Raw genomic sequence first — 13,872 nt, 5'->3', positions numbered from 1 at the left:
TGCGACAACCTTGCACATTCTCCCCACGCGATGCAAGGTGTTGCTTGAAACGTGTAGCATCGCCCACTTCCAATGTTTCTTGCAATACTTGCACTTGAAACCAAGATATATGTTGTCCCCATGCGCCCAAACCGGATCGATCGGATCGGACCAATCCGACATCCTTGAAAATAGTAATAACTTGAACTGTTGTTACAAGTATAGTTACCATATATTGCAAATACCAGTGCAATGTTCAAGAGATTTGAAGAGAAAAGGGGGAAAATCTCCCTAACCCTAGCTCCTACCTGTAGGCCGGCTAACCAGCATTATCAGCCGATTAATCGGCTTACTCGCCCGGCTAGCCACTCCTTAGGACCAATTAACCACTTCTAACCAGCGGCTCGTCATCCCAAAACGCCATAGTCATCCCAAAACGCCATTGTGTGGTGCTCGACTAACTGGATAGCGTGTTCGATAAATCGGTGATGTCGAGTGATTAATTGGTATAGGAAAGTGGTGTACCACTCAAACGAATGAGTAGGCACCCGAGTGGTTAACCGGTGGAGCCGGCCGGCTAGCCGACAACGCACGCCGGCTACGTCTCCTCCGGCATCGAACAAGAGTGGATCTTGGGCAGACATGGCTTGGGAAGGAGAGAAAGTGGCTTGGGCAAGTGTGGATCTTGGACAGACATGGCTTGGGAAAGGAGAGAGTGGCTTGGGCAAGTGACGACACGGTTTAGGGTATTAGACGTGTGTTTTGGACCGCATGGACCTCGACACGGTTAGAAAACTTTCTTTTTATTAGTTTTTCGAATGTTGTTTGATTTTTAGTTTAAACTCAGTTGCATATTTTGAAATTTGGTTTTAGCCGAAACTCATAAAATAATCCATAATATTTATTCAAAGACTGCATAAAAATTTCAAAATTTGTATAAAAAAAATCTCAAACCGGTACCAAGAATTAATTGAACGCCTCCGCGACCTTTGCTGGAGACAGCCTAGGTGCAGCCTGGGTGCGGCTGCAGTATTTCTTACCCTTCGGCTTCGCCGAAGAAACTGGACCTTTGATCTGAGTATTGACAAGTCGGAAATATCAAAATTGTATACTTTCCTTCTGTTCCTAATATTGATTGGCACGAGAAAAATGAACATGAACCAGTTCGTCCAAAGGGAATGCAGAAATCGTATACACTGCAAACACAACAACTGGCCAGCCCTCGCATGAAGTTTCCAGAAAAATACCATTACACGAAAAATAGTAGGATATACTTCTGTCGAGCAACATTCTGTCTGATTTTCCAAGGCAGGTGCTGACCAAAATACCAAAATCTGAATCATCAGATATCGGCAAGACAACAACTGAATATAGAGCGACTGGCCTAAAATATAAACTCAGCACACAGGAAGGATTAAGATCGCGAATCGCGCTGAAACAACAGCAACCAAGCTAAGCCATCTCAAAGTAAACATGCCACCAACACTGCTGCAGCTATAATCTGTGCAGTGTTCATGTCAAACACAAACTCATCAGATAGGACCATAAAAAAAAACAAAATAGATCAGACACAATGCATTGCAAACGGCATTATTTATCACAGTTGAGTTTTTGCGCTTAATACATGCACTGGAAGCACTGACAAGTTGCATTCTAGCACACAGAAATCCAAACTTAAAACGAGCGATAGACGAACACAAGATGAACGCTAGAGAACAGTCACATTCAGAAGCTTCCACTTCCAAGCGCAGCACCATATTTTTATGTAGCCAACCAGCAACCTGCCAATAAAATCTATATAAGACTTGGTTTGCAGTGAGAAAACATGTGATGCAACATACAAACATTAACAGTAGTGCCGTACATAAGAAAGCAGAAACATTTGCTGACCATGAACGTTACCCAAAGCGCATAATCGACAGAAAACTAACGGTTGTTGTTGCCATCTGCGTATAGAAAGAGTTGGGGGAAGTGGCATCAGTATGTTATATAGTTACGTAACGTGGGGAATTTAGAAAGGGCAATAAGAATCAGGGAACAGACCTAGCATTGAAGACTTCAGGAAATGCTCATCTTCAGGAAACATCTGCAGGTTCTTTGACTTGAGCAAGAACCCAACAGCGGCGTCCTGGAAATCCAGCAAGCTGCCGAACTTGATAAGCTCAGCGAGGGAAGGGATCTGGTCCTCCATCTCAAAGAGCAGGCCCTGAGAGATCTCCTCTGCGAAGTATGTCGCGAACTCGATCTTCTCTTTGTAGCTGGGCTCGCCGTCGCCACTCTGCACGTACAGCTTAGAATCCTCCCTCTCCCACCTGACCATTCGGCTGGACTTCACATCCACAACCTCTCCGGATGACAGCCTTACACTATACCCCAGTGTGATTGGCTCGTCACTCTCTTGGACAGTCACATTCAGAAGGCAGGAAACCATCCGGTGCCTCTCTTCGGCAGCAATGTCGAGAGCGGGGTCAGCGAGGAATGAGAGCACTATTTGGAGCAGACCAGCCTTGACCACCTTACTTGGATCAATCGTTCTGAAATGACGTCCGTCGATGGTGAAGGAATCGTTCCTGGTGGCTGCTTTGGAGATTCTTTGGACACCGATGGTGTCATAGATGTGGTTAAGTCTAGCTCGAGACATGGAAGGGAGGATAGAAGCAGGATACCAGATGAAAAATGAATGCTGGGTTAGCTTGCTGAACAGGTCCGTGAGTAGTAGATCGTCAGGAATGAACACGTCCTCCTTCTTTGTCAAAATGATCTTTCCGTCAGTACATACAGGAACTTTGGCACAGCCAGAAAGAAGTTTCTGGGTGTTTTGGCTCCAGTTTGTCGCGATGAATTTCCAAAAAGCAGAGCAATCAGACACAGCTATCTCCTTGACGGATTTCTCCCATCTGGCCCATAGCTTGCAGTAATCTTCAGAACCAGGTCCGTCCCTCACGTCAAGAGTGTACAAAAAGAAGTCATGCAGCTTTTTGTCATAATATTTGTCCAGGACATGAAACTGCAGGCCAAAAAGATTGTTCCGGTCATGAAGAACACAGCTTCCTGAGGCCACCCATTCTCCACCATCCATTTCGTTTGGTATCCAAATCCAATTGCTATTTTTACTTGCAGGCACCCATTTGCTCGTCATCAGGTATAAGTAGATCCGGGAAATGGTAACTGTTTTATTGTGGCTCCTCAGATGCCGAGCAACAAGATCTTTTCCAAGTTTGATATCCACGGTTACTCCGATTCTTGTAAGAGCATCTTTGAATGAGGCTATCTCTGAACCATAGAATGATTCATCTATGAAAGGGCCATCTTCCATGCAGACAGAAGACTGCTTTGGATCAAAGAGGATACAATCATTAGGACACTGATATCCCATGGATGTCTTCAACAACTTCTTCTTGCACATATTTTCCTTGAAGCCCTTAAGAGGTCCAGCTGCAAAGGTGAAGTAGCTCTTGATGCAACCAAGCAGTGACAAGATTGTAGCTTTGGACAACTTGGAAGGGTCATTGGGAATGCTGATGCCTGTGATGACGAATCTAGCACCTTCTTTTAAATCAACAGTAACACCCAACTTCTTCAGTTCATCTTTGTAGCCATGTATCTCCATTCCTAAACCATGGCAAGAGTCACCATCATCTATGAATGGTAAATTTGCTATTGGAGACAAAGATACCCATGCATCATCAAATAGAATTGCATCTGATGGAGATCGGAATCCCAGTGAAGTGTACAGCCACTTTTCAGTACGCATAGAATTGAACAGCTCAACTGGAAGTGGACTGTGCATTGCCAGTTGACGATACGATCCTAGTAGAGCCAGGACATCAGCTTTTTTAAGCGATGAATTCAACACCCTCTGCTTGAAAATTTCTGTTATAGCTTTTGATGCCTCTTCGAACCTTGTGATCAACCCAGTCTTCCTCAATTCTTCTTTGTATGAACTGATCACACTACCATAAAATCCATAGTCAATAATAGGAACTCCATTAAAGACCTTAAGAAGGCACTCCCATTCAGGATCCACAAGAAAAGACATGTTAGGAGCATGAAATCCCACAATTGTCTTCAACCATTTCAAATCTTTGAGCTTCCTTATAAAATCATCACATGAAGCCACATAACGGATGCACTTGAGGATTAAAACAGTAGCTTGAGAGGTAATATCACAAGAACTAAACTTGAAGTTGTCAATAACAAGTTGGTAATTGTCTTTGAACCCCACAATGACACCAAGTAATTCCAGCTCGACTTTATATTCGAGGATGGCTGCACCGTAGAATGATACATCAAGGAATGGTTGGTTACTGATACATGATGCCACTTCCCAATCTGAATCGTAGATGATACAATCAGCAGGACGCCTGTAGCCAAGAGTACTCTTCATCCATCGTCCCTCTTTTACACTTTCGATCAGATCACTCGGAGATAGAAACTTCTCTCGTAGAAACCGAATAAGCCGAAGCAGTGTGTACACATTCTCTCTTGTCAGCGAATTGCCAGCAGCAATAGACATGAGACGAGTTCCGATATAAGCTGAAGCTTCCTGGAATTCAAATCTCACACCAATTGCCTTGAGTTCCTCTTTGTACATATGTAGCCTGTTTTGGTAGTACTCTTGATCAACCATTGGTATATCAACACAGGAAGGTGCTGTTTGCAGAAGACTCCCCCAATTGGAGCTGGACAGAAATGATATATTAGGCGACTTGTACCCAGCCGACGTCTTGAGCCAATTCCCTTCCTTGACACAAGTCAAGAACAGGTCTGGTAATCTTACACCACGTGACCTCAAATTCTTTATCCATTCCAGCAGCAAGAATACATTGTCCACAGTTAGAGATGATGACACAGTAGAGAATCTGGCATCTGGTGGGAGTATGAATGGCACATCCGAAGCCTGCAAATTTGTCTTGAGGAATTCCAATAGCTGGTCTTCAGAAGTATAGTTTCCAGCAAAATGTCCTGCTGACTTGTATTCTGCTGACAACTCAATGTAGCCGTGATCCCTCCATGGGTTTGTTCCCATCAAACCAACCCATTTGCTTCCCTTGGCAGGAACTATAATGCTATTTCTTTCCTTGACAACATAGCCATAGCTATCAATTACTGGCATGCTGCTGCAGAGTTCTGACAAGTAGTAGTCCCCGATGTGATCCTTCTTGAAAGAGTGATAAAGAAAGTGTGCGAAGGCAATGACAGCTCTTTGATCAGAACCCAAGGAATTAACAACAACTGATCCATAACTATAAATAGAGACAACCTCAACTCTTGCATGTTTCTGAAGCCAGCTCTTCATCTTCTCCGAGCAACCTTCTAGAGCTGTTTGTGTGCTAGGAGGCAGAAAGAACCGGTTAGAAGATAGGAACTCCCTATTCCAGCTGATTAGCCATGATATGTACTTGTTTTCAGACGCAATGCACAACCTATCATTACACTGACTAGCTCTGGATATGCTCCAGAACGAGAGAACACCACCCCTATCAACATACTTCAGCAGGGGAATGGACATCATGTTTGTACCAGAAAAGTTTTGCCAATTGACTGCAACAAAATATAAAATTTCCAGGTAAAGTTGTTCATCTACCTCCTTGACAAGATTTGAGCCTTCAATGCATTTTGCATACCATTCATGGTTCACATTTTTCACATCCAGAAAGTTTAGCACACTGTCATAGATACTTTTGTCAAAATGTGAGCTAAGAATATAAGTTCCATGGGTTGACAGATTCTTCAGATCCACTCCTAGCCCCCATGCTTTGGCAAGGATAGTCCAAAATGTTGGCTTGAGCCGTGCAACTTCACTGGGCTTGCAGAATATCTTCTGTGAAGCGTAAGATTCACACGGAACTATATCCTCTGCAAGGACCTTGTCTTTGATGCCAGACCTAACTGGTTCAAGCAGTGGGATCTGTGAGGAGTCGACAGGTAGAAAGTTGAACATAGATGGCCGAGACATTGATGGTGCATCAGACTTTACAAGTGTCACAAAAGCATCCATGAAAGCCTTTGGGACACACTCTAGAATCCCCTTGTTCCACGGACTGTCAAACAGTATAGCCTCCCTTGACGAAGCAAGGAGGAAGTCAGCCTGAATGATGAACGGGAAGCTTGTTACCATCTCAGTTGGGAGGAAAGCATAGATGCTAGGTAATAGCTGCTTCCCACGAGTCAGACGCTGGCCATGTGGGAAGGCCAGAGTTATCACCCATTCGTCAATTTCAGCACGCTTATCGACTCTGTTCTCTGGCTTGACTGGGAATTTCTGCCTCCACATATAGTAACCGCATTCTGCTTCTTCTTTCCCGGTCTCTTCAGCAGATAAGTGGAGTGTGTACGACTCCGCATGCATGTTCTTCCTGGCTTGGTAGTTCTTCTCACTAGTTATCGAGATCTCACTAACAGTTGTATGGTTGAGATCAGAGTTCTCCCGGACAGAAAGTTTCGTGATCTTTGTCAGGAACAATAGCATTTCAGGATGCATGCTTGACAGCTGCGTCTTCACCGCATCAATCTTCTCGCTCTTCAATGGTAAGATGATGGTGGTTGTAGGCAGGACTTTCGAGCACCCGTACAATGTTTCGATGTCAGAAAGGCTAGGTGTGGATTCCACCCATTCAGGTACAATGTACCCAATATTGCATTCTGCACAGGGTTTCTCATTGAACTTGATCTGATAGCCATTGCTGAATATGTGGGGCTGGCTTGATATCAAGAACACACTTTTGAACCCAATACCTGAATCAAAAGCCACAGAATATTATAAGTTGATAATAGGCAGCAATAGTAAGCAGATATGCAGTACATTCTGTAACTCTTTGCAGTAAATTGGTTGGGGCTGGGTAAAAAACAGATGGTGACAGAAAATGCTATGCAGATTTGACAGCTGAACAAATTTGAGTATATTTTTCTGTGAATCATCCTAAACTATTATGCAACGATAAACTGCCCTGTTCAAGCTGTAGCTAAGGCAGGGTTAAAGTAGTTTTTTTAATATTAATACATATATGAGCGTATGGAATAACTACTTGAATTCATAAAACTATGTTGACCAATTTGATCAAAGTAATCCATCCCAAATGTTCAGTTTGTGAATACTCATGCTAGGATCTCAAAATACATACATGTGCAGTATTTGTGTATCAAAATAATTTGCATTAAATAGCTATGTTTTAGTTGGACATGGGCAACCAGAAAAGTAATTACAAAACACATAGGTTTCCAGTAATACCGTTTTAAGTAGTGTGCTGTATAATTATTCGGTGGAAAACATCTCATTGGTAGAATCGTGAAATATTCATAGAAGTTCCCATAGGATTCAAACCTTGGCGCGTCCATAGTAAATTGATATATAAGACATTTCTCAAAAGTTGAGATGTGAACTCATTCGTGTTCTAATGCACATGGACCTCAAAAGTTTTGTATGAATTATTCAAGAACGACTATGGATAACAACTTTTCTACAAATTGCAAGTAATATGAATGAGCCAAGTGCCAAATTTATTGAGAACTTCTTGATGCAGTTTTTGAGGTGGTTTTCACGATTCCACGGAATACATTCCCATGATGGAGTGGCATCATATGGAGTACTGAGCATAGTTCCAGTCATTCAAAATTAAAAATATTTTCTGATCTTTTACTGCTATCATTTGCCTGAAAATGCCTCAAATAGGTCCTAACTTTCTTTTTCCATGGATGAAGAGATTTTTTTTAATGGTGAAGAAGGAAACACTATGAATGAAAAAAAACAGTGAATATTTACCTTTCTCTCCGATGTAACCCCGATGCCTGTTTCCCTTCTTTGTTGATTTTCCGACTCTACAAATTGACTCGATATTGGTTGCAGAGAATCCCCTCTCATTATTGAAAATGAGCAAAGTTGAGGATGCACCACATCCAGTAATATCCTTTGATGTAATCAGAAACTCCAAAGAAGGTGCTACTTCAGAAGGGTATTCGTTATCTTCAGCATTCTATTTTTTAGAAAGAAAGCAAAGTAAGAGAAGTATTAGTAGTATTTAAGCACAAACAGCTGCGCTGCACACTAGTACAAATAAGGTAGCCAAACTAACAAAGTCACAAGGATTAGTATTTTTATTGTCGTTACAAAATAAAAGGAACCAAGTAAATGCAGAGGACACACCAAAGATAAGTTCATTACGTTTTTTTCCAATTAGTTATGCTATTCAGTATTCACTGAAGAAAAAGGATTAGAAAAACTACATTGCTTTTTAAACTTGTGATCATTAGAAAATAATTACTGACCACGTGGAAAAATTATGTAGAAACAAAAATAACAAGCGCATTGTATTAAGGTAAAAAAAACTTAACCCCTCGTCACACCTATACACAGCGGTACAGTGACCCGTTGAGAAAACCCCAATGCAAACTCCTAGCTCACCCATACTCAGCTACAGGCCCTTGATGCAACACAAAGTTTCCCGCTCACACAAGAACAGGGACAGCAAGATAAGCGCCAAAAGGATTACCTGCACGAGCTCCATGAGGAAGTGCACGTCCTTGGAGTAGAGCTCCTGCGAGAGGTAGTTCGTGGCCTGGTGCAAGTCCTCCGCCAGCGGGTTTTGCTCGCCGCGGCCGATGTAGTAGCGCTTCCGCCGGATACTCTCCACGTGCTCCCGCGGCGTCTCCGCCGCCGACGACGACATTTTGGCGGTTCCACTTCCACTGGACTACGAAGGGGAAGTGACGCGGCGTGGGTTGCGAGAAATGCAGAAGGTGAGGACTGAAGCGAGGGTTCTTTCTTCAGCGCACCCAGGCTGCCTTTATAACGACGGTGATAACAACGGCGGTGCTTCGAAAATTGGAGTGCTTCTTCTTGCAAATCACTCCTCAGGTTTAGCAAAAATATCGACTATGCTTTATCCCGACCTAACAAAGTGTATAGCTAAATAATACAACCTATGTTTTTTTATTTGTCACGTTTTAGTTTAAAAATAAACTAACAAACAAATATAAACATTATTTTGCTGAAGGTAGTCTAAGATACATTTGACATACCATGGTCAATTGAATTTATATTAGACTGAAAATATAAGCACATTTTTTGCTTTTTTTTCTTTGTTCTCTCTTATATAAGTTGATTGCTAAAATTATATGCACCTTTTTAGCCTGAAAGAAATCCAAATATGTGCATGGCTAATAGTTAGATTATTACATTTTAGTTAGTGCTGAATAATAATTACACTTAGCTACTAGCAAATAGATTGCAGGGAGTGATTACCAAGCTCATAAACAACAACCAATACGGTTTTATTAAGGAACGCACCATCCAAGACTGTCTGTCTTGATCCTTTGAATACTTACACCTCTGCAAACAATTGAAAAAAATAGTTGGTGATCCTGAAACTTGACTTCGAGAAAGCATTCGACAAATTAAAACATAATGCTATTATTGACATCCTGAAACACAAAGGTTTTGGACCTAGATGGCTAATGTGGATTGAAATTATTATGAGTTCGGGTACATCCTCGGTGCTGCTAAATGGAGTCCCCGGGAAAACTTTTCACTACAAAAGAGGGGATAGACAAGGCGACCCCCTTTTGCCACTTCTATTTGTCCTGGTTGCGAACCTCCTTCGGGCCATCATCAATAAGGCTAAGACCCTTGGTCTCCTCAATTTACCTCTACCTCTCATGGGTGATAAAAACTTTCCCATTATACAATATGCAAATGACACGATTCCGGTCATGGAAGCTTGCCCTAAACAACTTTTCTTCCTCAGCAATCCTCAACTCCTTTGTTGAATCAACTGGCCTTCATGTCAATTACCATAAGTCAAATATACACCCCATCAATGTGCCTACTGACAAGATGAACATCCTTGTAAGGATCTTCAATTGCAGTATCGGGAGTTTCCCCTTCACCTATATAGGGCAACCGATGGGGACCACCAAACCAAAGCTAGACTCTTTTCTTCCCTTGATTCAAAAGATTGAGAAGCGTATGTCCACGACATCCTCACTTCTATCACAAGCGGCATTGAAGGTAGCATGCAAACCATGAAATCAAGGTGGCCTGGGAGTCCTAAACCTCACCAAACACAATGAAACCCTGTTGATGAAAGCTCTACATAAAGTTCTCAATAGACATAATCTGCCATGGGTACACATGAATTGGAACAACCATTACAAGGATGAAAGCTCCCCTCGAGCAAAAAGATAGGCTCGTTTTGGTGGAAAGACACTGAAGATATTAGAAACATTCAAAAAATCACCAGCGCTACTATTGTAAATGAGCGCTCAGTACAACTATGGTACAACCTTTGGAATAACAAGGATCACTCCTTAACTTGCCCAAGCTCTTCTCCTATGCCATTAATAAAGAAATCACCATATCAAGTACAAAACACGAGCTTTTACCCATGACCTCTTCCATCTGCCCATGTCGACGGAGGTCTTCCCGCAACTTCAACTGCTCGAGACTAAGCACAACAGGGTAGTTTCGTCAAAAGCATGTGACAAATGGACATACAGTTGGGGGACCACACATTACTCTTCCTAGAAAGCGTACAAGATTATCCATGTGTACCACTACCCCCAATATTTTATTAGGCTCTGGAACTCCAAATGTCAACCTGAGCAAAAGTTGTTCTTCTAATTGTGTAGCACACCAAAATTCTATTTTTAACATTCAGGAAAAAATTCTCTAAAGATTTAAAGAATAAAGTCTTTATAATAATATAATAAAATAATAAATTTAAACTATTTTTCTAAAAGTTAAATAAATGTTAAATATAAAAATTTGACTATGTGTTTGAACTATTTTCTTGAATAATTATTATGGTAAAACATCTTAATGAATTATTTTTACTGAGTTATATGTATTGTTTGAAGCATTTGCTTAAATAGATAATTAATTAGTAAAAGATGCTTTGCGTTCATGTTGAGTTTTTATTTGTTGCAATGTATGCTTGAAATAGAAAATGTAACTTAAATCTAAATTAGACTTGAATTTAAATTAAAAATAGAAAGTAGAAATAAAAAAGGTAGTGCTAGAGTGTAGAAGCCCTTGAGTAATCATAAAGGTGTTATTGTTATTAGTTTCTTGACTGTGTTATTGTTATAAGTTTCTTGACTATGTTGTAAAATTTATATTTACTTAGTGCACAAGTTGTGACCTGTGCAAAGGATGGCTTTCTACCTCCTGGGATGACAAGTAATTATCTTCATATATGCGCTATCACCTAGAAACAAGAATGGTTGGCTCTATAATCTATAATTAAAAATAAAATAAGAGCTAATATAATGTATCGATGTATATTTGGTTGATTTGTCTTCTTTGTTTGTACGCGACGTTCTTTAGGTAGAGTCGATACAAATTAGGGTATTGCAATAAGATATTTAAGAAAATCCAACATTCAACTCAACTAAAAAATTAATTTAAAATTAAATAAAAATATATTCTAAGATTTATTTAAATTGGATGTCTAATATGATTAGGGATATAGGAGTATAAATATGATAACAATATTATTGAAATAAAAGAGACAGTTAGAGTCCTAAATAGATAGGATAGAATTCTAACATATAAGCAGAGTTAGATTATGGTTACCAGATTAGATCTATCATGTAACCGCCCACCTCCCTGTCTGTATAAATACATGCCACCATAACACCTCAAGCCTCAACCATAGATTCATCTTCTTTATAGCCTCGCAACAGCGCCACCGCCATCCAAGCCACAGCAGCCCGCCGCCAGCTAAGTTCGCAAGCATAATCCATCATACTCATCTCGTCGAAGTTCGACTCCCCCCATCTCTAGCGACAACTCTGGCGAGAAATTTCTCTCTGTCCATCAACCTTTCGAGGCAACCTAGAACATCATCGTGATCGGCACGATGAGTGCTTCGTCACCGTGCTTCCGGTTCGCCGATCTGATCTCCCGTTCATATGCGAAAAAACGAGATGTCCAGCAGCAGCACAAAATCGAAGAGCTTGGTTGGAAGATAAGTTGATGTTAAGTTAGGGGTCTTTCCCGCATGATAGACTTGACGTTTTTTGAATAATAGAATAACCACCACCACATGTCATTTTGCATGCAAGATTGCTATGTAACATGAATTTAACAGTAGAAACAATCATGATAATTTGTAGCAGTTGGGTCATGTCTTTATAAACATACTCCTTCACACTTTTAACAAACCTAACCAATTATATAGTGCCATATCACCTATTTCTGTGTAGCCCTACTAATTTATTAAAAATGCGATAACTTCTGCGTCAAATAATTTGTTTTAATTTGTTCAAATTATATTAGGTTCATATTATTTTTTGTGTACATAGTGATAGCATTGTTTTAATGATACCACATGTTTTTAAATAATTAAATATTTGTTTACATAATGTTAAGTAGCTAGGCAATCTAGTTAATCTAATTTATAGTTCTAACCTAAGCTTTTTATAAATAATTGTTAAAGTGATTAATACGAACTCAAATATTTTAATTTAATACCCATTTAGTGTAAATGCAATATCTATCCCGTCTTTTAGATCAATTGCGCCAAAAATCTTATTCTATCCATAACTCATTCGTTTAAACTCCGATTTTAGTGGTTCTTGAACCTGTGATTTCGTAGGGACACGCGTAATATTATTGTATGGTTTGTTTCCATATTTGGTGTAATGTTACTATATCCATTATTTGCTTGTTTGTATATATTGCTACGAGTAGAAGCGAGGTAACGAGAAATCTGGAGTCCAACTTTTTAGGGCATCATCTGGGCAACAAGGTTATCGCAAGTACAAGGTAAGTTGTGTCCTTGATCATATTCTTTAACCTAATAATGTTCCATTAATCATCGTGGCACTGTTAGGTTAAGCTGATGAGACTAATAGGTTACCTAGTTTGTTTATCCTACACCTTGCAAACAAATGAATCATTGGGTAGTCTTGCTATACTCTACTTGGTTTTAGGAATAATATTATATCTGAATTATAATCATGCTTTTTATCATTATTGTTGGATTATTTTTTATTCATGATAAGATCATTGTGTTAATTGGAACATAGAGCTTAACCTGAGATAGCAGCGCTACCACAAGAGTGGTATGGGACGCCCTTGGCTAACTAATTAGGAAAGCTAGTGCAAGACTACCTTACCCAAAAGGGACAACCGTGGTGTGAGGAGCTACCGATATATGGAAGTTCTCGGGTCGATCATTTTGCGACGGTTTTTCGGACGATGCCTTCTCGCAGAAACCGTAGCGGATTTTCTGAAGCGAGTAGAACTTTGTAAATGACTCGTAGTGGATCTCTAGACATTCACCTCGCAAGTGTCTAAGGGTCTTGCAAACCATGTCTAGACGGGATACACGACTTGTGTGTAAAGGGTACAACCTCTGCAGAGTGTAAAACTGATATATCAGCCGTACTCATGATTAAAGAGCGACTCGAGACTCTCGTATGATTAATTTGTGGAATTTAATTTAATTTGTCATTTACATTGAACTGTGATATTTTTTATCAATTATAACCAATTATTTAATTATGTTGGTTACTTATACTTAGTAATTGTTAATAAAATTTTGACCAAATTATTAAAAGCAATGCTGAGCCTTAACCCTTTTTCCTTGATAAGGCTTACACTATACTTTTTTCCACACTTGTTGAGCGATGAACGTATGTGAACTCACTCTTGCTAAACTCACACCAGGTCAAGAACATGTACCGCAGGATGAAGATCATGAAGGATGCTACGATGAGTTCGGAGAGGTCTCGACCGTCGTCTCTCAGTCAACTATGGTTGTGGAGGATTCGTCATATGATATATTTATTTAGCTATTTTTTTACAGAACCTCTATTATATGTGTCATCATATGTGTGAGACTTAATTCTAGCACACGTTTCAGATGCGTAGGGGTTTGCCCTTAAACC

General features: G+C 40.3%; 1 protein-coding gene across 2 annotated transcripts; it reads right to left on the bottom strand.

Moving 5' to 3' along the window:
- Positions 1-1,524: 1,524 nt before the first annotated feature.
- Positions 1,525-8,778, bottom strand: LOC103648073 (uncharacterized). 2 transcript variants are annotated; one of them, XR_563226.3, is made up of 5 exons: positions 8,469-8,778; positions 7,742-7,952; positions 2,023-6,717; positions 1,844-1,925; positions 1,525-1,760 (listed from the first exon to the last, which is right to left on the bottom strand). XR_563226.3 is itself a non-coding variant. In XM_008672571.3 (5 exons), the coding sequence occupies exons 1-4, from the start codon at positions 8,643-8,645 to the stop codon at positions 1,906-1,908; spliced, it is 5,103 nt and encodes a 1,700-aa protein (XP_008670793.1). In that variant the 5' UTR covers positions 8,646-8,778; the 3' UTR covers positions 1,525-1,760; positions 1,870-1,905. The 2 variants fall into 2 exon arrangements, 1 of the variants encoding a protein (XP_008670793.1); XM_008672571.3 differs by having other exon boundaries at positions 1,870-1,925.
- Positions 8,779-13,872: the final 5,094 nt, after the last annotated feature.

Source organism: Zea mays, chromosome 2, assembly GCF_902167145.1.
Source record: "Zea mays cultivar B73 chromosome 2, Zm-B73-REFERENCE-NAM-5.0, whole genome shotgun sequence".
NCBI classification, from domain to species: domain Eukaryota; kingdom Viridiplantae; phylum Streptophyta; class Magnoliopsida; order Poales; family Poaceae; genus Zea; species Zea mays.
The sequence above is the reverse complement of the archived record's forward strand: the minus strand, read 5'-3'. Positions and strand labels throughout refer to the sequence as shown.

Coding starts and splice junctions, on each gene's coding strand:
- LOC103648073 (XM_008672571.3), bottom strand. CDS start 8,645: ATGTCGTCGTCGGCGGCGGAGACGCCGCGGGAGCACGTGGAGAGTATC. Junction 6,718..7,741: donor GGGTTACATCGGAGAGAAAG/GTAAATATTCAC, acceptor CTTTTGATTCAG/GTATTGGGTTCAAAAGTGTG. Junction 1,926..2,022: donor CCTGAAGTCTTCAATGCTAG/GTCTGTTCCCTG, acceptor TTCTATACGCAG/ATGGCAACAACAACCGTTAG.